Genomic DNA, 26,692 nt, shown 5'->3' on the forward strand with positions numbered 1-26,692 from the left:
TAAAGTTAAAGAAAATTATTTCACAAATTGTTAATGCGTTTATTTTATTATTTTTATGCGTGGATGAGTTTCTTTATTGATCTTGAGGAGCAGATTAACTGCAAAGCCTTTCTGTTTCGAAAAATGGGTTGGGCATAAGGTTATATATATTTTTGCCATCCGAAGATGTTAACTGAGAGGGTTTGATTTGGGAGCTTAAATTTTCCAACATCGCTATCTTTCACAGAAAAGCTGATTCATGTAAAGTTTAACATTCCGAGATGTTTGCAATACTTTTTCTCATTGATTATTATAGTCAGCGTAATCTTTGAAAGCTACCAGGTATTTTTCAGTGGAAATGGTCCGCTCGTTAATGATTGACCGCTTCGATATGTAGGCAAGCGTTTTAATATAGCTCTTCTTACTTTATCGTGCTAGAGATCTTAAAGAAGTTGTTTTATAACTGGGGGTATGCTGGACAGTCTGAACCTTGCAAATGTGTCCTTATACTTTGTCTCTCTAATTGACCAAGCTATGTGGGATTTGTGTGTATTGCACAAACTCTATTTATAAATATTTGACAACACACAACTAGATATGAACAAAGTTATAATATAAAGACGAAATATAATATACATTATATAGCAACAAAATATAGAAGCCACATTTAAAAAAAAAAAACAGGGGATAAACTGGAAATAGATACAGACTTGAACCGAAGCTGTTGATACTAATCACTATAAAATCTTTTAGGCCTACGAAAACAGTTTGCAGAAAATACAATACCGCCTTAAAGTAGGTCCTTCGACTATCTCAAGGACAATTTCAGCAGCAAAATTTGCAAACATTTGCAAGGAATCAAACAGGGATATTTATAACGAAGCAGAAATAAAAAATACCCTGGTACCCGTGGCGGCTAAATCAGTAGCTTCAGAGCTTGTCAGATGCAAATAAATACCCAGAGCTTGCAAGTCAACACAACGAGACATTAGAAGTTTCTAGAATGGGTCCACTTTTATTGGTAATAGAGCCGCTATATCTGCTGAGAAAGATATTGCGGATAAAGAATATGTGTATTGAAGAACTTAAGAAAAGTACTAAATCTAGTAAACTATGCTTGAATAAAAGCGAATAACTATTCGGCAACCTAAAAATTGAGTGAGCCTCTTTTACAAAATGTTTTTTGACTGCAAAGTTAATACTTATTGTTTGAGCAAACACTTAAAAACCATTTATAACGTCGCTGTAAATTGCATGATTATATCAGAAGTAATTAAGTTTATTAAAATGACTAGTGTACTACTAGTACACTAGTCATTTAGGTATTTTACAATTTTGAGATGTAACGAACAAATGTGACAATTTTATTTAAAGCACACTTATCGGTTGGACTCAGTACTTTCTGGCGGAATATACTTGGCATTAACTCGATAAATACTAACGAACTAGTTCCAAATTTTGTTCATTATGAAATTTATTGTATTGTAAAGTTTTAAATTAGTTTATACCAATTTCTAAGTACGCATATAAAGAAATCGATTTTTTTTTTTTTTAATGTGCCATCATGGCCTGGATCTTGCTTTTAGTGACCTTTTTTGATGTTACTATCCATTTTCGCTCAAATTTTTGTCATCTTTCACTGATGTGTTGCTTTTCTACACGATTCTTTTTAAAATTGCCCAGTAACTCTCAATAACGCGCGATTATTGGGGCAGTTTGGAGGATTCACATCTTTTGGGACAGTTTTGATGCCATTTTGGTTGTACCTCTCCATTGTCTTCTTGGAGTAGTGTATAGTTGTTGAATCCGGCCAAAACGTAAATGCTTTGCTGTGTTTATTAATAAGTGGCAAATTACATTTAGTGATGTACAAATTGGTCGAAGTCAAAGTCCTTCGAGTGCTATTCCTCCAGATATCTCAGGTTTGGGTCTGCAACATGAAGCAGTAAAAGAAAACTTAAATGTAATTTCTCCTGAGATTGTACGTGGTTATCTAAAGGTAATTTAAACTTTTTTGTTGTTGTTGTTGCTGTTATTCACCTCCTCAAGGCCGAGAAGGCCACTACAGATGAGGAGGCTACTTAATAGTGGCTTATAACCCTCTCTCAACTCTATAACTCCGAAACACGAACCTTGACAAACAAGGTCGCTGCGCGGAGAAGCAAGTCGAATATATTAAACTACTAAATATTCTTAGTTTAGGTTTTCTTTAAATTTTATAATTATATAATACTATGATATATATTTTGCAGGCATCTTCTTGTAAGATTTTAAGACGTGGACGTAAAAAGGGAAAGTGTATGATAGCCACATCAACACCAGAGATTTTAAGAATAAAAGATGAAGTGTTAAACAAAAAAGGTAAAAAAATTGTCCTTCTAAAATCCAAAAATGTGAGGAAAAACATATCACGCAAATAGAACAGTGATCTTGATGTAGATTTCAACAAAATAACAAATGATGTTTCTGCTAATTGTTACTCACTAGAGTTTGAAGAAGAATTGGAAACTGTTTCTTTTAGTGTTATTCAAAATGTGAGTGTCAGTGATTATGTTCTTTTGAGGTTTGTAGTAAAAACACTATTTTTTATTATGTAGGCATAGTGCAGAAAGAAATAGACACAAATTCTTAAAATGTAATCTAAACTTGATTGAAAAAGGCATTGATAATTTGATTTTTTTTTTCCTATTATTCACCTCTCCAAGGGGGCCACTTCAGGCGAGGAGGTTACGCATTTTTAACTTTTTTTTTTGTGTGTTTACAACCCTCTCTCAACCTTTTAACTTGAAAACACGAACCTTTACAAACAAGGCCCGCTGCACGCAGAAACTAAGTTGAGCGTGGTACTTCCAGGGATGTGGTGGGAGTCAAACTCCGAACCTCTCGCTTACTAGCCAAGCGCTCTACCACTACTCCACTGCCGCGTTTTATTTAAACTAAACAACTTTAAAATCAAAATTTGCTCAAATTAATATTTAACTAGATTTGGCGTCGTTTTTATATAGTCCCACATTTCCCCCAAATGTCCCGCTTCTCCCGCACACTTGTCCCACTTCTCCCACACTTGTCCCACTTTACCCCAATAGCAGGGTTCCTCTTAAACCAAAAAATATATACTTTATTAAAACATTCTGTCAATCTTAAGGGTGGATTCGGTGCCCCAAACACTTTTTTATTAAGACTAGTTTGGTTCAGTTCATACATCAAATAAAAAAGGTATTGCAATTACCCTGAAAAAAAAAATTTGTGTCCCACTCTCCCCTACGTTTCGTAGTCCTCTATAATGCATAAATTTTCTCGACAAATTTTATAGACAAAATTTCCTGTGTCTTGAAGCAGCTGATCTAATCGTTCTTCACTAAATTCAAATGTGATTGGTTAAAGAAAAAATATTTTACTTTTTAATAAATCTTATTTGTACATTTTTACAAATTTTTCCGATCACTTTGTAACAAGTGGTGCAAAACTTGTCGCAATTGTACTCAAAATCATAAATGATTGGTTAAAAAACAGTTTAAACCAATCACTATTTATTAAAATGACAACTGTGACAATTGCTACAAACCTTTTAAAACAAAATACAAAATTGTTCCAAATAAGATAGAGAATGTTTTTTTATAACCAATCAATTTTGTAGAAAGTTTAGAACAATTGCGTCAGTTGCTCCAAATTGTTCAAAATTTACAAAATTCTGATCTGTCATCTGATATACGTTCTTCGCTCATAATTTTCGTTGAGGGGCTTTGCTAGTAAATTAAAGTTTTAAAACAAAAAATAATTTTTTAGTCTTAAATGCAATTATGGCTAGGCATTTGTCAAATATTCATGAATATAAAAATCAGTTAAATGAAGATTTGAAAATTTTAAATAACAAGTGTCCAGTGCAGCCATATAGTCAGTCTTGTATTTAAACAATTTAAAAATTTTTACTCACGTACCTACTGAAATAGATTGTTTTATCCTGAAGCAAGAAGATAGTAAAGATGCTCTATGTTGCTTTAAGGTAAAATGCTATTACTAAAGTTAAAGGTGTTTCATATTTCCAGCTATAAAATATAAATATAAACTGAGCTTGTTTTATTATACTTTTTTGTTTTAGTATACATGAAAGGTTTATGCTTTGTTTAATGTATTACTTTCATTTTGCAACTCCAAAAGTAATGTTATTGAGGTTGGTTTAAATAAATCCCATTTGGAACTTTTTTTCGATAACCAAAAAAAATTAGTTCCAATAATAAACAAAAATATTTCTTCGTTGAAATTATCTAGCTTGTTGTGGACAGCCTGATAATACCAAATATCAGAATGGTATTGGAGAATCTTCTACACAAAATGTTGGAGTTAGTGACTTCATAGAGTTTTTAAATTTACGTATTGAAAAATCTTCTTCTCAAGTAAAAGATATCTTATTTTTTAAACTGATCTCCTAAACATAGTAACTGTCGCAAAAAATATTTAAGTCCAAATCAGAAAAAATTAATAGATACTTATTGAACAAGATGGATTCAAAAGAGGTCTTGATTTCTTTTAAATAATTTTATACCTGTTATTCATACTATGGAGGAAATGGGATTGAATGAATCAAAGGTATACAGTGAAACTGCATCCAAATCCTCTTTTTTTTAAATTCATTGACAGATTTCTCTTTTATTGTAAGTTTAGTTATAACAAAACAGTTAATAAATTTGTTTATGCAATTTCTCTTAAATACAATAAACTCTTCAAACTAAATCTTTTGACATATTCCAGCAACGTTTTGAAATAACTATAAAATAATCTAAAAATCTGTTATTAGAAATTAAAAGCAAAATTGATATATATCACACTGAATGGTACACTGTTGCTGTTAGCCAAAAGTCTTGATTTCCAAAATGACCTATAATGTGTAACAGGTTTATATTTCCAGGTTTACCAGAATAATTACACTGATAAACAAATAAAATTTTATTGTGCATATCTTGTTAACTAGGTGGTTTTTTAAAACAAATTAAATATGCTGATTTCAAATATGCAAACCATTTTTCACCATCACGTCAAGTTGAAAAGATATTTGGGTTCAAATCTTTAGTATTTAAGGTAAAGTCCCTAATATTGTCGAAAAAAAAGTTATTCAAAAGTATGTCAACCTGGGTCTCAAAAGAAGCGTATTTTCATAGAGATTTTAAAAATGGTATTTGTTTGTAATAAAAATAAGTACTTTTTGTATTATTGCTAAGAAACATTTTGTTAAATTTTTTTTTAAAGTCTTTAGCATTTTTTCACATAATTATTTTTGTCAATAAATTTTAAGTAAAAATATTTATCTTTTCTAAAAATGAAAATGGTTTGCATATTTGAAATCAGCATATTTAATTTGTTTTAAAAAACCACCTAGTTAATAAGATATGCACAATAAAATTTTATTTGTTTATCAGTGTTATCAATCAAATACACTTTGTGACAATATAATAATCATAGCATTACTTCTTCATTAATTGAACATTTTATTAAAAAGCCAGATAATAGGTTTCCAGAAAATGTTATGCTTGTTTATAAAGGTCTAGCAGCAGTTCTTCTAACAGTACTGTCCAGAATACAAGTTAAGAAACCATGGAAATTTGATTTTTATGAAATTTAAATTTCTTTATATCTGATATGTCATTTTACCTCAGTTTTTAACTTAATTTCGATAAATCTAACTCAGCTGAGTTAGATTTATCGAAATTATTTTGGAAAAACCAGTCAAATATTCCTTCAACTGTTGCTGGTACTATAACGGCCATAGACATGAGAAGCTTATCAAATATAAGTTACTTTAGTTTTAATTTTTATTTGGGCAAACAGGCGTACTCATATGCTGGCATAATTTTTTTAGGGGGTCTCTGGAAGTTTGACAAGTTGCTGACAAAGAGGAGAGAGGAGTAACAAATTGCTAGAAAATTGTTCACATAATTAATAGACAGCCTCTCAGCTTGTCGCAATCTAAATTTTTAAAAAAAGTTTAACCTAAATGATAAAAGTAATGGCAACTGAAGAAGTATGAATAGCATTGTAATAATATATTTTTATAAAAGTAAAATAGAAAAAATAAAAATTTTAAAGGATGAAATGTAAAACAGTAAGAAGTTGATATGAATATGATAGCAATATTGACTTTATAGAAATCGAAATAAATTTGTTTTATATGTATAGATTACATAAATAAATGTGCCTTTGTTATTGCATTGTAATTTTGCATTCTAAACCATTTAATTTATTTTATAGTATGACTGCAGTCGATTTGCAGTCGACTGCAAGGAAATGTGAATGGTATAATGTTAACCCATTTTTTTAGACCAAGAGCAGTTTGTTTTGCATTGTTTTCAATAAAATGTTATGAATAAGCATTAAAAAAAAAAAAAACTTTTAAAAAGTACATATATAGTAATGTGATATAATTTGGAATGAGCATACATTTGGAGGAATTTTCATATTAACTTTATTTGGTACCTCTCTGGTATTTTTTTATAATTTATTTACATGTTCATTTATCAGCTGATTAATAGATTCATCTTTGAATATTTATCTATCAATAAATCTTTACCTTATATTGTAAAACATGTATTTTATTTAAGCTTTATCATTTCAATAATCATGTTATTAAATAGTGCATGATAGCAATTATTTTCATGATAAGATATCAATCACACTTTAGTAATGTTTGAAAGTCATATATAATGTGTTTTTCAATCAGTTTTTTACAGGGTGTTAAGTTTTTTTTAAATTTGCTGTGAAATAAATTTAAAATACAATCATAAAATATACCTCAAGTGCAATATAAAATTAAAAAGGAAGTTTCGGTCCAAGATTATTAAAATTCCTAATGTTTGAATAATTATGAATTACTTTTAAGTTGTGATATTATTTAATTAGATATTGTGCAGCCATGGCACAGCTGTAAGAGTTCAGAACCAAGAGGTTCGTGGCCGGCTCTAGCTCAATAAGCAACATTGGTAAGAAAGGAGTTGTCAACTTCCTAGTTAAATACACTTCTCCAGTGCTGTTTGATAAGACTCTAAGGACTTCTGGGAGCACCTTAATAACAACAACAACAAAAAGAAGATATAGTCAAAATGTTATTAATATTGACTATTTTTATATTTATAAAGTTATATAAAAGATATAAAGCCAAAGATGACTAAAGATTTGATGTCATGTTAATGTGAGTCAAGACTTAGAAATTTAAAGGGTAACATTGTAGTTTTACTCAATCATTGTTTACAAGTCTATTCATGTCAAGTCTAATAACATCAAACATTAACCTTTGAATAACATTATTTTAGATTCCCTGCAGACTGCAGGGAATCTAAAATAATGTAGAAATAACGAAGAATTAATGAACAGTTTTGAATCAAATCATTGTATAATAATTGTTTTTCGTTGCTTAAAAACATTATGAAACTCAAATCTGTTTTTTAAACTGATTCATATCAATTATGTCAGACCAAACATTAATACGTCTAATACAACTTATTGTCTTTACAGCGAATTGAATATAAATAGTACCTTAACTTTTTTATATTAAATAAAAAAATGCAACTCTTGAATCTGCGAAAAACAAACCTTAAATAATTAAGAAAACGCAAGCTATACGGAAAAAATATCTGGGTTCAGTATGGGATTTCCTGTCAAAAACCAAAACTAATCCCAGATGGGACTCAGTTGGATTCCGCTGACAAAATCACGATGGGCCCATATAGGATACCCAGTATTTTTTCCAGTTGGGTCTCAGCTCGGACCCAGATGCGCTGGTTAACTGGGAATATCTTGCACTCCCAGCCAATCGCTACGGCGTGTTATGATATTTTGCATATGCCAAATTTTTTACAGTATTTAAAACCACATAGCTTCTTTAGTTTAAGCTGTACATCAAGTGTCAGGAGTTACCCGACTTTCCCTCATATGGGACAAAGAAATTTTGATCTCTAACTTCTTCCCTATGACCTTTGTGTATTTATAATGTGGAAACCTCTAGAATATTTTGATAAAGATTACGTGGTTTACGATTTTTATATTTTTTAAATAATAATTTTTGTTGATACGTTGTTAATTACTCGCCTGTGCCACTTTAACTCACACCTGTCCCACTTCACCGCAATGACGCGGTTCCTCTATAATAAAAAAAGTATACACTTTTGTATAATCTGCTGTCAATCTTGGGGATGGAATCTGTGCCCGAAAATTCTTTATTTTTTAAAACTTGTTTGGTCCAGTACATACATTATATAAAAGAGTTATTAAAGTTCTTCTCAAAATATTTTTTAATGTCCCACTTTACCCCACTCTCCCCTGCCATACTTTAAAACTTAGCAACTTTAAAAACTACAAATTACTTTATCATTAAAAAAAAACACAAAATTTGACCGCTCGCTGGTCTATTGACTTTTAATATAATTTTTTTCCCGAAACATAGCTCTCGTAGTAACTGTTTTGTCATGAAAGTGGTTGTCACAACTCTTAAGGTGCTTCGACAATTACAATATTTCATAGTGTCCCATGTATCATAGTGTCCGCTCTCCCCTACCTCATTTTAGAGTTGTTAACGAGGCCAAAAATAGCAAGGCCAAGGCCAAGAGTTTTAAGGTCAAGGCCAAAAATAAGAGTTTCAAGGCCAAGGCCTACGCAAATATTTTCAAGACCAAAGACTTAAATTTTTGCCTTACGTCGAGGCCAATTATTAACAAAACTGTTGGTAACAAGTGCTGTGACAATAAAACCACATGTTGTGAAATTAGACCAAGGTTATGCGCAGAATTCAACGAAATCAATTAGAAAATATACTTGTATATATATGAAAGCCAAAAACCATTTTGTTTTTAAAGGCCAAGGCCAAAACAGTTAAGACCAAGGCCAAAATTTTCAAGACCAAGTTCAAGGCCAAGGCCTTAATTTTTGGCTTTAAGGCAAGGCCGAGGCTAAGGCTAAGGCCAAGGACTAACAACTCTGCCTCATTTATCAAAACTGTTAATGTGTCAAAAATATTAATACAAATCTTCGCGTCCGTCTTCAATTAGTTCATTTGTTAACAATAAATCAGAGCTCCATTATAAAACAGTGGTATATCCGATTATATATAAGGAATATTACTCTAACTATATATCATTGGGCAATGATATATTATGAATATTATTCTTTAACGTTATTGGGTATATCATGCACACAGACTATGTACATGATATACCTAATTATAAGCTTATAAAACTAATCTTGCATGAAAAATTCGGTTCGGTTCAATTGGCAGAGCAGAGCAGATTGGCTAAGAACATCATTTATATTGTACAAACGGCAGAGCAGATTATAAAATCAGCTGAATTCTTAAAAGCGATCTGCCAAATAATTCGGCAGAACAAATGTTAGTATTATTGTATTGTGATCCGCCATATATGCATGCTATGTCAATATGATATTGACAATGTTATTGTCAATAGTTTGTATAAAGCTATTGATGGATTCGTTTTACCATCGACCTTCAATCAAACGTGATATATAGTACTAACATTTGCGGAAATCCGAACAACCTTATTATTATATTACATGTGATTTGCCAAATTATTTGGCACATATTAGATACGGCAGATCACTATTTATGTTAGTAAAACATTCACTATCTAACACAAAAGACATTTGTGTACAAAACTCAAGTAACTAAACTAATGATTCCTTCTAGGATTAACTTTTGATTTGAAGTGCTTTGTGTGCATATGATCAGCAAAATTATTTGACAGATTACTTATAAGAATTACGCTGATTTTTTAAAGCGCTCAGCCGCTCTGCGGGATTTCGTATTAAATGCTCGGGATTTCCACTCGATATTCAAAACAAATATTGGCAAAATTATAAGTTTACAGTATAAACTCATATTATAAGTTAAATTATAAGTTTACAGTATAAACTTATATGTATTATGTTTTATATGTATTAAAATTATATGTATTAAGTTTATATGTATTAACTTTATACATATAATCATGGTTCAAAGATTTCTTTTAAAGTTTATTCATTTTAATATTTTTAACTAGTTAAGTTATAATGCTGTTATAATTGCTTTCTTAAACATAATAATATTATGTTTATTACATAAAAATAATAAGCTTAATAATATTATGTTTATTACATAATAATAATAAACATAATAATATTATGTTTACAACATACTATTATGAATATTATTAATATTCATAATAATGTTGTACTGTAAAATATTCTGTGTTTTTGAAAAAGTTAATTTTTATTATGGTCTTTAGTGTTTAATATTACATATTTATTGTATGGTAGTGGCACATTTATTGGTAGGACTCATTTATTGGTGCATTTATTTATTTTTGACCAGTTTCATATTTATTTTATTAAATATAAGGCTGGTCATTATCTGGTCATTACATTAAATTTAGTAGCCATCTATTTTACTTATTACTTGAACAAAAATTTATTAATGATTCTTTTATAGGCATTCCATATAGTTTTTTTATATAAAAAAATTACATAGAATAATATATATAATTATATAGAAATTATATATAATGATATATATATATATATATATATATATATATATATATATATATATATATATATATATATATATATATATATATATATATATATATATATATATATATAATTAATTAATTAATTAAGTAATTAATTATTGCTCTGTTCTTTAAGAACATTGAGCACTCTATTTGTAAAATACACTAACATAATTTACATATATATATATATATATATATATATATATATATATATATATATATATATATATATATATATATATATATATATATATATATATATATATATATATATATATATATATATATATATATATATATATATATATATATATATATATATATATATATATATATTCTATATAATATATATAGAATACTAGTTAAACAAAATTTATAAATGGTTTTTTCTAAAAAATTGATATAAGAAAAAAAATCCATAATTTTTTTTAATCCTTGCTAAACTATTATTAATTGCTAATAAAAAGCTCTTTATCATTTCTTTATCTTCAATAACAATCTTTCTGACATCTTACATCTAAAGTGGCTCTATTTGCTGGCAACTCAATTTTATATTCTTGTCTTGATAAAAAGTCTTCACTTTTTGATCACTTAGAATAAGCAGCAGAACTTTAATCTAATCTCTCTTCTGTAACAGCTTGGGGCATGAAGTGGCTTGTGGATTTTAACTCCAACAAAACTCAGTTCTTTACTGCAAACATCTATTGCAATATTTTTGACCTTCCTATATTGACAAATAACAACACCCTCACTCAGACAAGGTCCAAAAGAACATTTATCTTATTTATCTGCCTAGCTTGAGCCACTCTCTCATCGTTGTTAGATTGCATCTCTTTCTTTTTTCTACAATACTCAAACACTCATATGCAAAAATCTAGTTTAATAATGATGGGAATGACTCAAGCTTAGGAAGTAAAGTAGGTCCAACTATACATTGCATTTTAGGACCTTGTTTAGAAGAGGAAGAGATTATGGACTAGTTCTTCTAATGCATCATTAGAAGAACCAGTCCAAATATGATAACAGTATTCAATATAAAGATAAATAAAAGATTGCTTGTTAAACTTTTGTTTATTAAACATTTGAGTATCAAGTGTGAAAACTATGCTAGTGATTTTATGCTAATTCAAAATCATATAAGATAATTTTATACTTATTCGAAATCATATAAAAACATATGTTTGAAAACTTGAGGAAAGTACTATAATTTGATGTTTAAGTTTAAATTAATATGCTAAAAACACTAATATTATTTACCTTTTAGTGGATGTATGTTCATTTATTTGTATATTTATTTATGCCTTTATAAACAAAAAACAAAAAAAATGAAAATATGAATCATTTTCGCAATGCAATTAATGCAACTTTAGTTTAAAATTCACATGTTAAAAACAAGGCTTAAGTATAAAATCCCCCAAAAATACTTTAGTTTTTCGGGGAGATGAATTTGAATTAAATTTATAATGATAAAAATTATTCAAAGTTTAAAATTTTAGCTGGTTAAAAATTGTTTGTGGTTTTAAAATAAGATGCTTATATATTGCTTCAGTTAAAAAAATAAAAAATAAAAATATATAAAAAAAAACTATATATATATATATATATATATAGTTTTTTTTATATATTTGTATATTTATTTTGTTGTTGTATTGTTGTATATATATATATATATATATATATATATATATATATATATATATATATATAGTTTTTTTTATATATTTGTATATTTATTTTGTTGTTGTATTGTTGTATATATATATATATATATATATATATATATATATATATATATATATATATATATATATATATATATATAGGGGTTAAAGTAGAATAGTAAATCAAGTGGAATGGTGTTATAAAGTACAAATTGCTTGTTCAAAGGGATGCGAAATAGCCCATTCGGGTGCAGAATCATTCCTTCAAATTTTTGCTGTAGGTGTATTTTTGTAAGGAGCACTTTTGCTGTATTTCAAGATCTTGCGAGATCACTAAAACTACTTAATATTAGTCAAAAATATTAGCAAACATTCAAATAGCTTATTAATTTCAATAAAAATTAGCGTGAAAAGTGAAAATGATCTACTACTTTAAAGAGATAAATTAGGCATTGCATAATTTATGGACAATCCCATTGTAAAAAAAAAAAAAAACTCAATAATATAGTGGAACGATTGCCAAGAAATATTGAGCGAACCAGAACGATTTCTTGGTTTGTCGGCAAAGAAGAACGGTGTTCCCCCTTACTTTAACGCCTGTATATATATATATATATATATATATATATATATATATATATATATATATATATATATATATATATATATATATATATATATATATATATATATATATATATGTATTATATGTATCAGGGATGCGGAGTCCCAAAAAAGACTCCAGATGTCACAAAAAGATTACTTCTTCCTAGTTTTTGGTATCCAGGAACTCTAATAATATAAAAAAAACTTATGGACTACTATTAGTAAAAAAATTAAGGTATAATGGCAGCAAGGACTCCAAGACCCCGGGCTTAAAAACAATATGGCTTAAGTCATTAAATTTCATGAGTTTTTTTTATATAGCAGATCATAAGTCAACCAACATGTTCAGAGCTCCTGAAAGCCATAGACCAGGAAAACATAGAGATAAAAAACCAGAGTCCTTTTGGGACTTCACATCCCTGATATGTATATAAATAAGAAAATGTTAGATATTGTTATGTGATAAAACTATTTTTAGATTAAGATTTAAAAGACATGTAATGGCAATAAGTAAAAGTGATGATGGTAATTAATTTGAATGCTTTCATAAGTAAAAATATCTTTTAAAATATAACTTGATAATTTTTATAATCAAATTTTTTATTAATTTTACAGATTTGATTGGTTTAGCCAATAATATTGTAGATAAGCTCAATTTATCACCTTCTATTCTTACAATAAACCAATGCAATCATTTTTTTTTTGTACAAGTTTATGAATCTATATTAGGAGAAAAACCTCCAGGTATATGTATATATATATATTATCCTTTTAAAAAATGATTTTTTAAATATTTTTTGATTTTAATATTTTTATTTTTTATAATATTTTTTTTATTGAAATAATAATTTTTGAAATATTGATTATGTATAATATGTGTATTATACATGATAATTATTATGATGATGATTTTTTAGTTTATTTTTTTTTAATTGACTTCCTGTAACATGAATAGATGAACTTTTGTCTGTTAATGAATAAAATGAAGTTTCATTCCATTGAAATATAAAAAATGTAGCTTATTTTAACATAATATATACAATTAATAATAATCAATATTTTTAATCTAAGTCATAAAACTAACTTGCGCAATAAGATAAGAAAATACATAGCAAACTGTGCTATGACTGACCAGACAGTGGCTAATTTTTTTGCAGCATGGTATTAATTGTTATAAAAGCGAAGTATTCTAAGTCTGTAGAAGAGTTTAATTTTTATTGCTTAATAAAGATGCATTTTCAAAAGTTCATTATAAAAAGGTTTTATCTTGTTAGGTGATTTATACTTAGCTTTCTTGATAATTATAGTTACACATGTGAAATTGTTTATGTATATTTTGTATATGTGTATAAGTTTTATTAGTAGGTTGCATGCACAATTCAAAGCATGTCATTAGGCACTTTAAGTTTTTTGAATTGATTGCTAAAAGAAGAAAGAGAAAAGATTGGTGTAATTGCTTTGGATCTTGAAAACTTATGGAGCAAAATGTTGAACCTTCCAAATGTATCTGGTTAAGCTATTTATGAAAAAGTAGCAAAACTGTATGCGCTGCAGAAAGTAAAAAAATTTTGATGCATTAATTGAACTGTTTGGCGTGACTAAGGGAAAAGATGAATGGTTGTGCAAAGAGGATAAAAATCTCTATTTTGTTTGTTTGATTGTACCAAATGTTTAATAAAAGAAGTTAATCTCAAATTTATCAGTTGCCAGCACTGTATGTATTATGTCCTTTGCTTTGTTATGGACTGAGCTAAATTGATTAAATTAGTCTCCAGTCAGTGAGTACTTTGTACATGATTTGTAGAGTATTATGATAAATTTAAAACAGCTTTTAATAACAGTAAAACTAAAATTTTGGGAAACAGGTGACTATCAAAAATGTGTTCCAGATTTTCCAGCAAATATGCAATGTTGTGGTATTAAAATAGAATTAATAAAAGTTAATTAAATTACTAAAAGTTAGTTGCCCCTCCTCCTTTGATTGGTGCCGCCCCAAATCCCCTCCCCCTCCCCTCCCCCTAGTGAGTGGGGGTGGGGTGGTCCGTACCACTGATTTCCTATAATAAAATAGAATTTATAGAAATAATGGTTTCATTTTGAAATTAATTTAGATATTTAGATATTAGGTATCTAAATATCTAAATTAACTTAGAGACCTTCATTTGAACCATAATGAAGGCCTCTAAAAAGCTACTGCCCTCTTTATTTGTGCCCCTATCTACTATAAAGACTAGATCAAGGAGAGGACAACCAACCATATCTTTTTTTTTATTAAGAAATGACTTATAATTAGGCAGATTTGAGGGGCACTGGTTTCTAGTAACACATTCAACTGTTGATAATTGAAAAAAAGGGTTATTTTAAAATGCTGGCATTTTTGGTGTGGATTTGACAAGTTTATAATGTTTGCATTTTCAGATAGTTGGGTCTAATGATCTTATACGCTGGTAATCTTAGATCAAAGCAAAGTGTTAAAAAAATTTACAAACATCTCAAAATGGCTGAAAATTAGACTTTTTAGGTGGACATTTTGCTTTTAGATATATTTGAGTTCTAAACTGCAACAAGGTGCCTATATTTTGCCCATTTAATCCAGACAGTTGTAGCTAATCAGAAAACTTATTTGTAAAGACTTGTGCATGAATAGAATAATGCTACAGTTAGTTTCATTTTGGCATATTTTAGCAATTTTAGGATTTTTTCCAAAGTTGAGGAGGTCATAATTTTTTTCTAATTTAACACAAGTTAATAGAAACCACTTTTTTAAAGAGAGGACTATCCAGAAAATAGTTCTAGAAAAAATGAGACACTTGTTGAAAGTGAGAAAAAAGTTATACAGCTCTAAAGCAGTCTGTTTTGACCATTTGTAAACTGAGGGGGGCCACTGTGTCATGTTTCTAAGGCTATAATTTCGGAATCGTTGTACTTGGAAGTCTGAAATTTCAAATTTAACCTATCTACATAATGCACATAACAATATGTAAAAATCAGGAAAATCAGAGATGGTGACCCGCATGCCATTGGTTGAAATATAATGATTTGACCCAAAAACTATTAAATTATTATTATAAAAACTTATAAATGACAATTCTACAGAGAACAATAAGCCAAAAATGATCATTAAACAACCAGAATTATAAAGCATTGGTTTTCACAGTCTCATAATTGTAATATAAACAATTTTCGAAAGGAAGACAAAATTTCAATGGTTATGGGTAGGAATTTTTTTTTGCGATCTGTAAAGCATTTTGCATCTTCAAATGTTAAAAAATGTTTCTTATTAATAAGCACTGCAAACAATTAACCATGAACTTGGCACTTTTTTGAACTTAATGAGCTGCATATAATTTATATGTTTAGACTTATTTTAAACAAAGTTTCTCTATATCATAATTTAATGAGCTCTTACAAAGATCTTTCTTTTAAGTTGATCTGATAAAAAAACATCACACACAAAATAACTTTTTTAAATATTCTACTGATCATTTACTGAGGTCATTGTAAGCAAATAAAAAATAGAACTCAATTTTTATACATTATTAGGATCATTAAACACAAGTTATTTATGTCATTGGCTGGGTAAATCTTAGAGGAAGTCTTTCTGAAGCCTCGAATTTTCTTGAACCTTATGAAACTTTCTAGAATTTTTCTGGACTGTTCTGGATGCTTTTTGAAATCTTTAAAAGTTTCTAGAATTTTTTGGATTTTCATGATTTTTGACAGCCTTACATCAAAGTGTTGGTCAAAAGTTAAGTGTGATGTAATTTGTTGTCAAAAGAATTGTTTTTACCTACCCTGCTCTCAAAGTCAACAATTTATAAGGAATCACTCTTGTTTACATAAGTAAGTTTTTACGAAAAAGTAAATTACATATTAAATGTTCAAAGTAAATTTATATTGATATGTAAAATTTACTTTTATAAAATAGTATTGTTTCAAAAATAAAATAAAATTTACTTTTAAATGTAAGTTATCTAAAGATTGGTTACATTAAAGGTTGATTAATTTATTTTTACTTAGGCAGGGCTATTGCTCTTGACATAGCAAAGATTTTTAATCTGGCATGCACTACTTCTTCATAAGCTTGTTTTGTCTGATGTATCTGGGAAAGTTTTTGAGATTAATAAATCATTCCTTTCCAACCACAGTATTAGTCAACCACAGTATTACTCAAACAATACTTAGTGGTGATTATTAGCCTAGACTGATTAATAAGAAAATCAATTATAATTTTTTTTGGAATATAAATGTTTTCATTACTTTTTCCTTTAAAAAAAAAAATTTTTTTTGTAGTTAAACTCTAAAGGTTTTATGTTTTGCATTTGTTTAATATAGATATGCAGAATCTTTTTGTAAATTACATTTACATTATTATTACAATAAAAAAAGAAAAAAATTTAACAAATTAAAAAGTAAACAAACCATGCAGTCATATATCTATGTGTACCAAATACAATATTTATCTGATAGATTATCTCACATTTTGTTATATGTGACTCCAATATAAGCAGCTACCATTAAATTTTGTGAAACTAAAATTATTTGTAAACTAAATGTACCAAAAATATCACAAGTGGTTTCTTGATGACAAAACAGCCTGGTCTTATGCTAAAATCAGTTCTTCTGCAAGTTTTTCCCATTCTTTTAATAATAATAATACTTTGCAATTTTATTATTTGGATATAATCAAATTTGTGAGTTTATTTTACTTAATTTACATTGTAAATTATTTAATTTTATACTTGCAATTGCGGTTTTGTAACAAATAGAAAAAAAGATATTACTTAGTTTGTCAGATATAGTTAAATAAGATACAAATAAAGTATAAAAATATGTGATTGCTACTAAAAATAATTCATGATTGTTAAGTTTTTGCAGACTATTGCAACTCACAATAAATAAATATAAAGATATAAAATATAAGGTCTATTACAAGTCACAATTAATATAAAATTACAGATTCTTTATATCTATATTTCTTTTTATATGTTTTTTTTTTACTTTTTTTAATATTACTTTGTAATGTTTTTTTTGTTTTTTTTAGTTTTATTTAATGATTATTTGTATGATCAAACTATTCAAGTTTAAATCAACAAGCTTTGTATTATAGTTTTGAAGATTAATGGATAAATATTTTTTATGGAATACTTGTTACTAATTTTTATGAGTTAATAAACTGAAAAAATGAAGACCAGAAATATTTCTGGATATTGCAATTCGCGATCACTTAATTCAACACTTGATATATGTATAAATTGTTTTTTTTTTTTTTTTTTTTTTTTTTTGTAAAAACTTTTTTTATACAATAGTGGGATATGATGTTTTAAAATATACATTTTATGTTGTCCTATTGTACCAAAATATATCATGAATAAAGTGTCTCTCCATTATCTCTTTATTTTAGATTTTGACTTTTAGACTTTTAATATATGTTTTAAAGTATACCATAAAATTGCTCAAAACTTTTTACTTACTCTTACTCTAGCTTTGTACTGGAAGCTGAAAATTGTGATTTTAAATACACAGTATTTGATGAAAATGATTTTTTTTTACTCAAATGAGGCTGTTTTGTGCTCTTTTACTCTGGATTCATTTCTTTATCTTTATAAATCTCAAATCTATCCTTGTATAGAATACTGTTGCCATATCTAGAGCGAATCTTTGAATGACGTCCTTTCTCTTTTAGACAAGGTGCAAAAATACATTGTAACATAGTGGACCTCCAACCATTATCACGTTGTTGTAATGTTGCTTCTCTTTCTCTTTTCTACAAATACTACAATAGGCGCTGCTCTAAAGAGCTAGCATCTCTCAACTATCTACTAAAATTCATACTCGTGTTACCCTCTATTCAACTTTCTTCTTGGGAACAGTCACAGTAAAAGTCTCATCCTTTTACTGTGACGTTCCTTGTTGCTCAAAAAATTCTTATTCGTCTAGTTTTTTTTCTCAAACATCAGATCTTTAGAATTTGCTCCCTTCATCTTGTTTTCCTAATTCATATAGTTTGCAATCTTTTAAATCATCTATTAATCGATATCTTGTTTCATAAACTTCATCTTTTTTCTTCTAGTAACTTTCAACTCTAATAGTGGTTGCTTGGAGTTTTATTGGAAGTGAAGATGTTTTTGTTTTTTTTAAATAAGAGATGTTTATAATTATACTTAGGTACTATATTAGTTTTTGTTGTACTTGTTTTTTATTTATTTTATGAATTTATGTAATCTGAAACAAGTTAATAACAATAGCAACAACAATAATAGTAGTAATAGTAACAACAACAACAATAATAATGACAATAATAATAATAATAATATTGATAATAACAATAGTAGTAATAATAATAATATGTTGTAATCAATTTTTTTATACATACATACATATATTGCCTGCCCTAACTCTAACCCTTATTTATGAAATATCATCAGTGGTGTTTCATGCATATATCCACAGATTAAATTAATCTTATATATATATACATATATATATATATATATATATATATATATATATATATTATATATATATATATATATATTTTAATGCTTTTATTACTAATAATTGTAAATTGATTTTATATATGTAAGGGTTGAATTCTTCCCCTGTGAGCATTGAAGACCAAATTCATAATGTCCAGGTAGTTATTGACTCACTTGCTACAGATGTTCTTGATATGGATCTTTCTCACATTGATGTCCAAGGAATAGTGCAGCAAAACAAAGTTCAAGTGAAAAATCTTTTAGAAGTATTTGATGGTTTGTTGGACTGTTTATTAGAAGAGTTGAACTATGAAGACAATTTTCATGAAGGTGCCAAGGATAAAGGTGACGATCAAACTAAAATAAATAATTCAAATCAAAATGGTAAGTAGTCTATATTTTTTAAATAAGTTAAAAAAAAAATTTATAATTTACATAATATATTACTAAAAGTGTATATAGGTAATGTTCTAATATTTAAAATTGATTTTAAAAGATGCCTTGAAATTTCCATTGTCTGGTCAGAAAGAGCTTTCCACTTTAACAGAAGAGCATGAAATGTTATCAGATACAGTGTTCCAAGAAGACTCAGAAAAATCTTTTCCAGAATTAAAGCATGTAAATATATATTTTTTAAAAATCATTTAAAAATATTTTATGATTTTTATTATTAATTTATTTATAACATTTATTTTATCCATTATAAACTTCTAAATGAATCAGAAATTATATATAATTGCTGTTATAAAAATAAGTATTTATTAAAAATTGCTACACTATCTACAAACCCAATTTAATCTTATGTATATATATATATATATATATATATATATATATATATATATATATATATATATATATATATATATATATATATATATATAGAGAGAGAGAGAGAGAGAGAGAGAGAGAGAGAGGCTTCGTCAGGAATGGGGGGCTATAGCTCGTACCGCCTTAACACCCGTGCAAATCAATTTACACAGGCAAAATAAAGCCCATGCAAAATACAAATTTTTGGTAAAAATAAAGTTAAATATTTTTATGTTTTTATCAAATTCTTTTAAAAACTTCTCAAATGATGTAATTTTGTAAAACTGTTTGTTTCACTAGTTAAAAAACAAAACTATTTCATTCAGATATGCAAAAAAAAAAAAAAATGAAAAAAATAATTTTTGAATATTCTGATGTAAAAATAAAAATAAAAAGTCGAACAAGTTATTTCAAACAGCTATAACTGTTCCATTTTATTCTGTATTATTTTAAAAGATAAATAATTAGTATGTTAAAAAGCAGGCAAAATATACATGTGTTGCAAAAGAATTTAACATAGTCATCTGGATTTTCAGTATTCTTTGAAAATTTGTAAACTTATACAATAAGAACTGTTAGTTAATAAAGACAATTTCTTTTTTGTATAATCACACATTTTGCTTAATTGATTGATAAACTAGTTTATCATACTTTAAAGTTGTTTAAAGTAGTGCATATTTCCCTGTATACTTCCATGTTAACTTCCTGTTTTTTTTCGAAAAAGGTGGCAGTTTATTTAATATGCTAATATATAACTCATTATTAAAAATCAAATATCTTATTTATAATCAACAGACTTCTAATCGATTTTTATAGTATAAATTGAGTGTCCGATATAAAGCTATCAAGTTATTCAAGTTTTCAAGTTATTCAAGTTTTCAAGTTTTCAAGTTAAAAAGTAAAGTTTCAGTAAAGAAAATGGCATCTTCCGGTAACATAGTTATACTAGCAACCTATCTGAGTTAGGGTAAAGATAAAGTTTGTGGAAAGGAAACAATTGTGGAAAATGGAACAATATTTGTTATAAAGCTATGGTGTAAGGTCTGTATTCAGTATAAAAAAGAATTGCTTCACGAGCTAAAAGATCAACCAAAGACTTCAGCATTGGCATTTATAGATGGCACTACAAATGTATAATGTTGGTTTTGGTTGGTACGGTGGTTTGATCCGAACCAATGGGGATTAGAGAACGAATCAAAACAAATTGAAGAACTTTAGGCCTATTTTAAGGATGTTTTGAATAAAGCAGGATTTTTAATTACAAATTGTTTAAAAGAATTCAAAAAATTCAAAAATTTTGGAAAGGTAAATTACCTTGGTAAACCAGCCCACGATATATGGAGCCATACTTTGAAAAGTTGACAGACCGAGTACCTAAATTTATGTAAAATAGCAAGTTTAATCACATGCTTATCTAGGTCGAACTCATCAGTGGAATGAACCTTTAGTCTTTTGACAATGCTTATGTCAGACCAAAGACCAAAATGTCAGAATCAACCATAAAATACTTAATGCTATCATGGCCATTAAAATCAATGATCCAAATTTTAGTGATAATGATAGGAAAAATGTAATCAAACAGGTTATTGATGTATTTTACAAAAATGGCAAACAGCTGTTTTTGATCCAATAATTCAACCTGATACAATAGTAATTAATGAAAAAGACATCATTGATTACGATAGTTCAAACGGTGAAAGTGAATGGGAAACACCTGAATTGACTGAAAGTGAAGAAATTGCATTCGATTTTGAAATTGAAGATATTTTGGGCTAATTTATTTAAAATGAATATTTATAAATAATTTATAATTATATTTATTAATAATCCTTTTGTTTTATAAAAACAATACTATACAATTTCTTCATATTTTATTTCCATTTTTATACTTGCACTATATTTAATACATTTAAATGTTTTACAGCAATAAACCTGATATATAAAATAATACTGCATTTAATACCCTTCTATTGGTTCTAATCATAAAAAAATGTAAAAAAGATTTGTTTTTGTTTTTAATTCATGTAACGCTTTTTTTTATACACGCCTATATTATATAAGAAGAATATATTTAAGAAGTATATATACCAGAATCTTAAAAAATCTATTTGTACTAAGTCTCTTAGAAATTAAAAATTAGGTTACCTCAAATTTTAACTTACATATCACATCAAAATAACATATATTTTCCTAATTTCTGAAAAGAATATTTATTCAATTACGAGTTCATAAAAAAGTATGATAATAAATTGAACAGAAACAATAGTAAATAATTTAAACTTTAGTCTAAACAGTTGAAAAACAATTGTAAAAGAATAGAACTCTTTGGTTCAAGGTTTATTTAAAAGAAGATTTCAATAACGGGTGATGCGGAAGTTATTGGACAAAATAAAAATGTCAATAACTTATTTATAAATAAAAAAGCAAACTACTATTATATTTTTTTTAAATAAAGCATTTATCTTTTATTAAAAATATATTATTTTTTATATGAAAAAACACCACCATCTGCAATTGATCTCAATTTTGCTCTGACGCCTTTCATATGCGACTGTAAAAAGTTTAAATCAATTTCTTGTAGTTTTAGTTTAATGCGATCAATCAAAACTTGCTCTGTTGAAGCTTGTCAATCTCCCTCGTAAACCTTCTGTGCCAAATGTCCCCAAAAATTTTCAATTGGTTGTGCTTGAGGTACATTTGGGGTATTGGATTCTTTATCAACGTAATAGACATATTGGTCCATCCAATTTAGAGAATCTTTAGAATAATGAGAACTTGCTAAATCTGGCCAAAATAAATAGTTAAAGTCTCCATGATACTTGTGAATAAATGGTAGAAGTCGTTTTTCTAAACATTCATTAATATAGATTGATGAATTGATTGCTATAGCCTTGGAAGTGCGAAACAATGGCTCGGACATACCACGGTCAGATATGGCTATCCACATTAATAATTTTTTTGGAAATTTCTCTTTTCCTATAAAATGAACACTTTCTGGGCATGTCTTTTTGTTGTTTGTGTAGTATCCAGAATTTCCAAGCATGTTGTCCCCTGCAAAACAAAAGTATTTTTCGTCATCGATGACTAGAAGCGATTTTGTGTTATAGAGTTAGTTAACTAGTTTCCTGTTTCTTTTCTTTCCCTTTATTTGTTGTTCTATAGTGTATTTTAGAGTCTTTTCACGTTTTCTATATTAAATATTAATTTTTTTTAACTGACAACCAATTGTCGATTGATTTACACCGAATATAATACCTATTTTTCTCTGACTGACCCCTTTTCGATTGTTGACAAGTCTCGTTAATTCGGCTTTATTTTCTCTAGTCCAGGATGTCGGACGACTAGGGTGCTTTCTATCAGAAAACGATTGAACAGTTTCAAGTCTTTTTAGGTTATCATATATTGTACTTCGAGCAAATCCTTCCTTTTCAAAATGATTTACGATTTTTTTTTTATTATATTAGGTTTATTTACAAAAAACATTTTTAGTCGCTTTCGAAAAGATTCTTGTTCAGCTGCATTTAACCTCATTTTAAATAATAAATGACAAATCATTATAATTGTGTTTCAAATAATAAAGTTTATATTTTATAGAACGTTTATGTCTACGCATAAAACCACAAAAACTAATTATTTTGCTCAAATAATGAAATTAGGATTTGTCCGATAACTTCGCATTACCTGTTATAATTGTCACTATATCTTTATATCTTAGAGATATCATAGTTAACTTTTTATAATTTAATTTAATTTACAAAGCATAAGAAAAATGAATGAACTAAAAAAGTGCAATTAAAAATGTTATATTTTATTCCATTATTTTAATAAGACAATATATAAATACTCAAAAAGATCATGCAAAATTGCTTTTTTCATTGCAAAAAATTTTAAGCAAACATCAAGATGCTTAAATAAAGAAATATGATGGTTGCGAAGGTTGTTTTTCTGCCATTTTTTGCGTTGCTTGCAAATTATTGGTTTGACTATATCTCGAATAAACTCAACAAAAATCCGATGATACAACTGATAAAAGTGGAGAATAAAAGAATAAAGTCTGTATAAAATAGAGAAACAAAACCAAAACCAAAACAAAATAACAAAACTCACTAAGTAGAGCGCACACTAATAACTCTAAGCGAAAGATAAAAACTGCAGTATAACTTCGAAAAACTATTATCTCAACTTTACGAGTATCCAACTATTCGAAGTTTAATTACCAAAGAATTTTTTAATGATTTGTCATTTATTATTACAATTAATATTTTTACTATAACTGGCATGAAGAATCAACACAAAAAATTTTAGAATAAAAAGAATTTCATCAAAACAAAATAATTTTATTTTTTCAAAAAAGCCCGTGCAAGACTATCTAGGTGGGTGGCCCGCGAAGACGGGTTTAGATTTTTTTTTTTTTTTTTTTTTTTTTTGTTGTTATTTCACCTCCCCAAGGCCCAGAAGGCCACTACAGATGAGGAGGCTACTTAATTGTGGTTATAACCCTCTCTCAACTCTATAACTCCGAAACACAAACCTTGACGAACAAGGCCGCTGCGCGGAGAAACAAGTTGAGCGCGGTACTACCAGGGACGTGGTGGGGATCAAACTCGGAACCTCTCGCTTATGAAGCGAGCGCACTACCACTACACCACTACCGCATATATTATATAGATGGGCTATTTATAGCTTGTGCACTCATTTACTCTTGCCAAAGCCTGTATATATATATATATATTTTTTTTTTTCAAAAATTCTGGAGAGCGATCTGATTCGTCTAACTGCTGTCCCAATAGTCTTCTTTAATTAACAAGTACTTAATCTCTCATCTTGAATCTAATAACTTACTTTCTGATCATCAATATGGATTTCGATCTTCTCGTTCTACAGCTGATTTGCTATCGGTAATAACCGATAGGTTTTATCGTGCATTAGATAAAGGTGGAGAGGTTAAGGCCATCACTCTTGACATTTCTAAAGCTTTTGATAAAGTTTGGCATGCTGGTCTTCTCCATAAGCTTTCTTCTTACAGTGTATCTGGTAACATCTTTAAGATTATTGAATTCTTCCTTTCTAATCGTAGTATAAAAGTTGTCCTTGATAGACAGCACTCTTCTTCATATTCTGTAACTTCAGGGGTTCCTCAAGGTTCTATCCTTGGCCCTATACTCTTTTTAATTAACGATCTTCCAGGTATTCTCATATCTAAGATGGCATTGTTTGCTGATGATACTAGCATTTATTCTTGTCATGATAAGAAGCCAACACTCTTTGATTGCTTGGAGGGGACATTTGAGCTGAAAAGAATCTCACTTCTGCTACAGCATGGGGCTGGTGAACTTTAATTCAGATAAAACTCAATTTTATTCAGCCAATCGATATCGCAATAGTTTAGATCTTCCTATATTTATGAACGGTAACGTACTCGATAAGTCATCTACCCTTCATCTTCTAGGATTAATTCTTACTCCCGATCTTTCTTAGAAACCATATATCAAATCCATTGTAAAATTAGCATCTGTTAAGGTTACATCTCTTTATCGAGTTGACACTTTCTTACTCCAGATTCTATTTTCTATCTCTATAAATCTAAAATCTGGCCTTGTATGGAATACTGTTGCCAAGGATCTTCTAATGATACCCTTTCTATTTTAGACAAGGTGCAAAAAACCCATTGTAAACATAGTTGGACCTGCTCTTGCAGCCAACCTCCACCCATTATCACATCATCATGATGTTGCTTCTCTTTCTCTTTTCTACAAATACTATAATAGGCACTGCTCTAAAGGGCTAGCGTCTCTTGTGCTATCTACTAAAATTCATTCTTGTGTTACTCGTCATTCAATTAAGTCTCATCCTTTTTCTGTGACTGTTCCTAAATGCTCCAAAAACTCTTATTCCTCTAGTTTTTTCCTCCAGCATCAGTTCTTTGGAATTCACTTTCTACATTTTGCTTTCCTGATTCATATAATTTGCAATCATTTAAGTCAATTGTTTTTCTGTCAATTGTTGTATATATATATATATATATATATATATATATATATATATATATATATATATATATATATATATATATATATATATATATATATATATATATATATATATATACATACATATATATATATATATATATATATATATATATATATATACACACACATATATATATATACATATATATATAAATATATATATATATATATATACATATATATATATATATATACATATATACATACATATATATATATATGTATATATATATATATATATATATATATATATATATACACACACACATATATATATATACATATATATTTAAATATATATATATATATATACGTATATATATATATATATAATATATATATATATATATATATATATATATATACATATATATATATACATATATATATATACATATATATATATACATATATATATATACATATATATATATATATATATATATATATATATATATATATATATATATATATATATATATATATATACATACAGGCCTTGTTAAGAAGCATTACGCAGCTCGCATTTTGCCTGCGAAAAGGCGATTTGCCTACACGTTCAGCAGTTTTGCGTT

At 27.7% G+C, this 26,692-nt stretch overlaps 1 protein-coding gene across 2 annotated transcripts in view; it reads left to right on the top strand.

The window, feature by feature from the left end:
- The first annotated feature begins 10,215 nt into the window (after positions 1–10,215).
- Positions 10,216–26,692, top strand: part of LOC100205086 (centrosomal protein of 95 kDa) — a 34,922-nt gene continuing 18,445 nt past the window's right edge. Inside the window, exons 1-5 of one of the 2 annotated variants that reach the window (XM_065813139.1) lie at positions 10,216–10,286; positions 13,275–13,321; positions 13,412–13,540; positions 19,384–19,659; positions 19,772–19,893. In XM_065813139.1, the coding sequence (XP_065669211.1) occupies positions 13,297–13,321; positions 13,412–13,540; positions 19,384–19,659; positions 19,772–19,893 (552 nt within the window). In that variant the 5' untranslated portion in view covers positions 10,216–10,286; positions 13,275–13,296. Of the gene's footprint in view, positions 10,287–12,348; positions 12,468–13,274; positions 13,322–13,411; positions 13,541–19,383; positions 19,660–19,771; positions 19,894–26,692 lie in introns of those variants that run through there. The other variant, XM_065813140.1, reaches the window with a different exon arrangement.

This window comes from Hydra vulgaris, chromosome 12, assembly GCF_038396675.1.
Source record: "Hydra vulgaris chromosome 12, alternate assembly HydraT2T_AEP".
Taxonomy (NCBI): Eukaryota; Metazoa; Cnidaria; class Hydrozoa; order Anthoathecata; family Hydridae; genus Hydra; species Hydra vulgaris.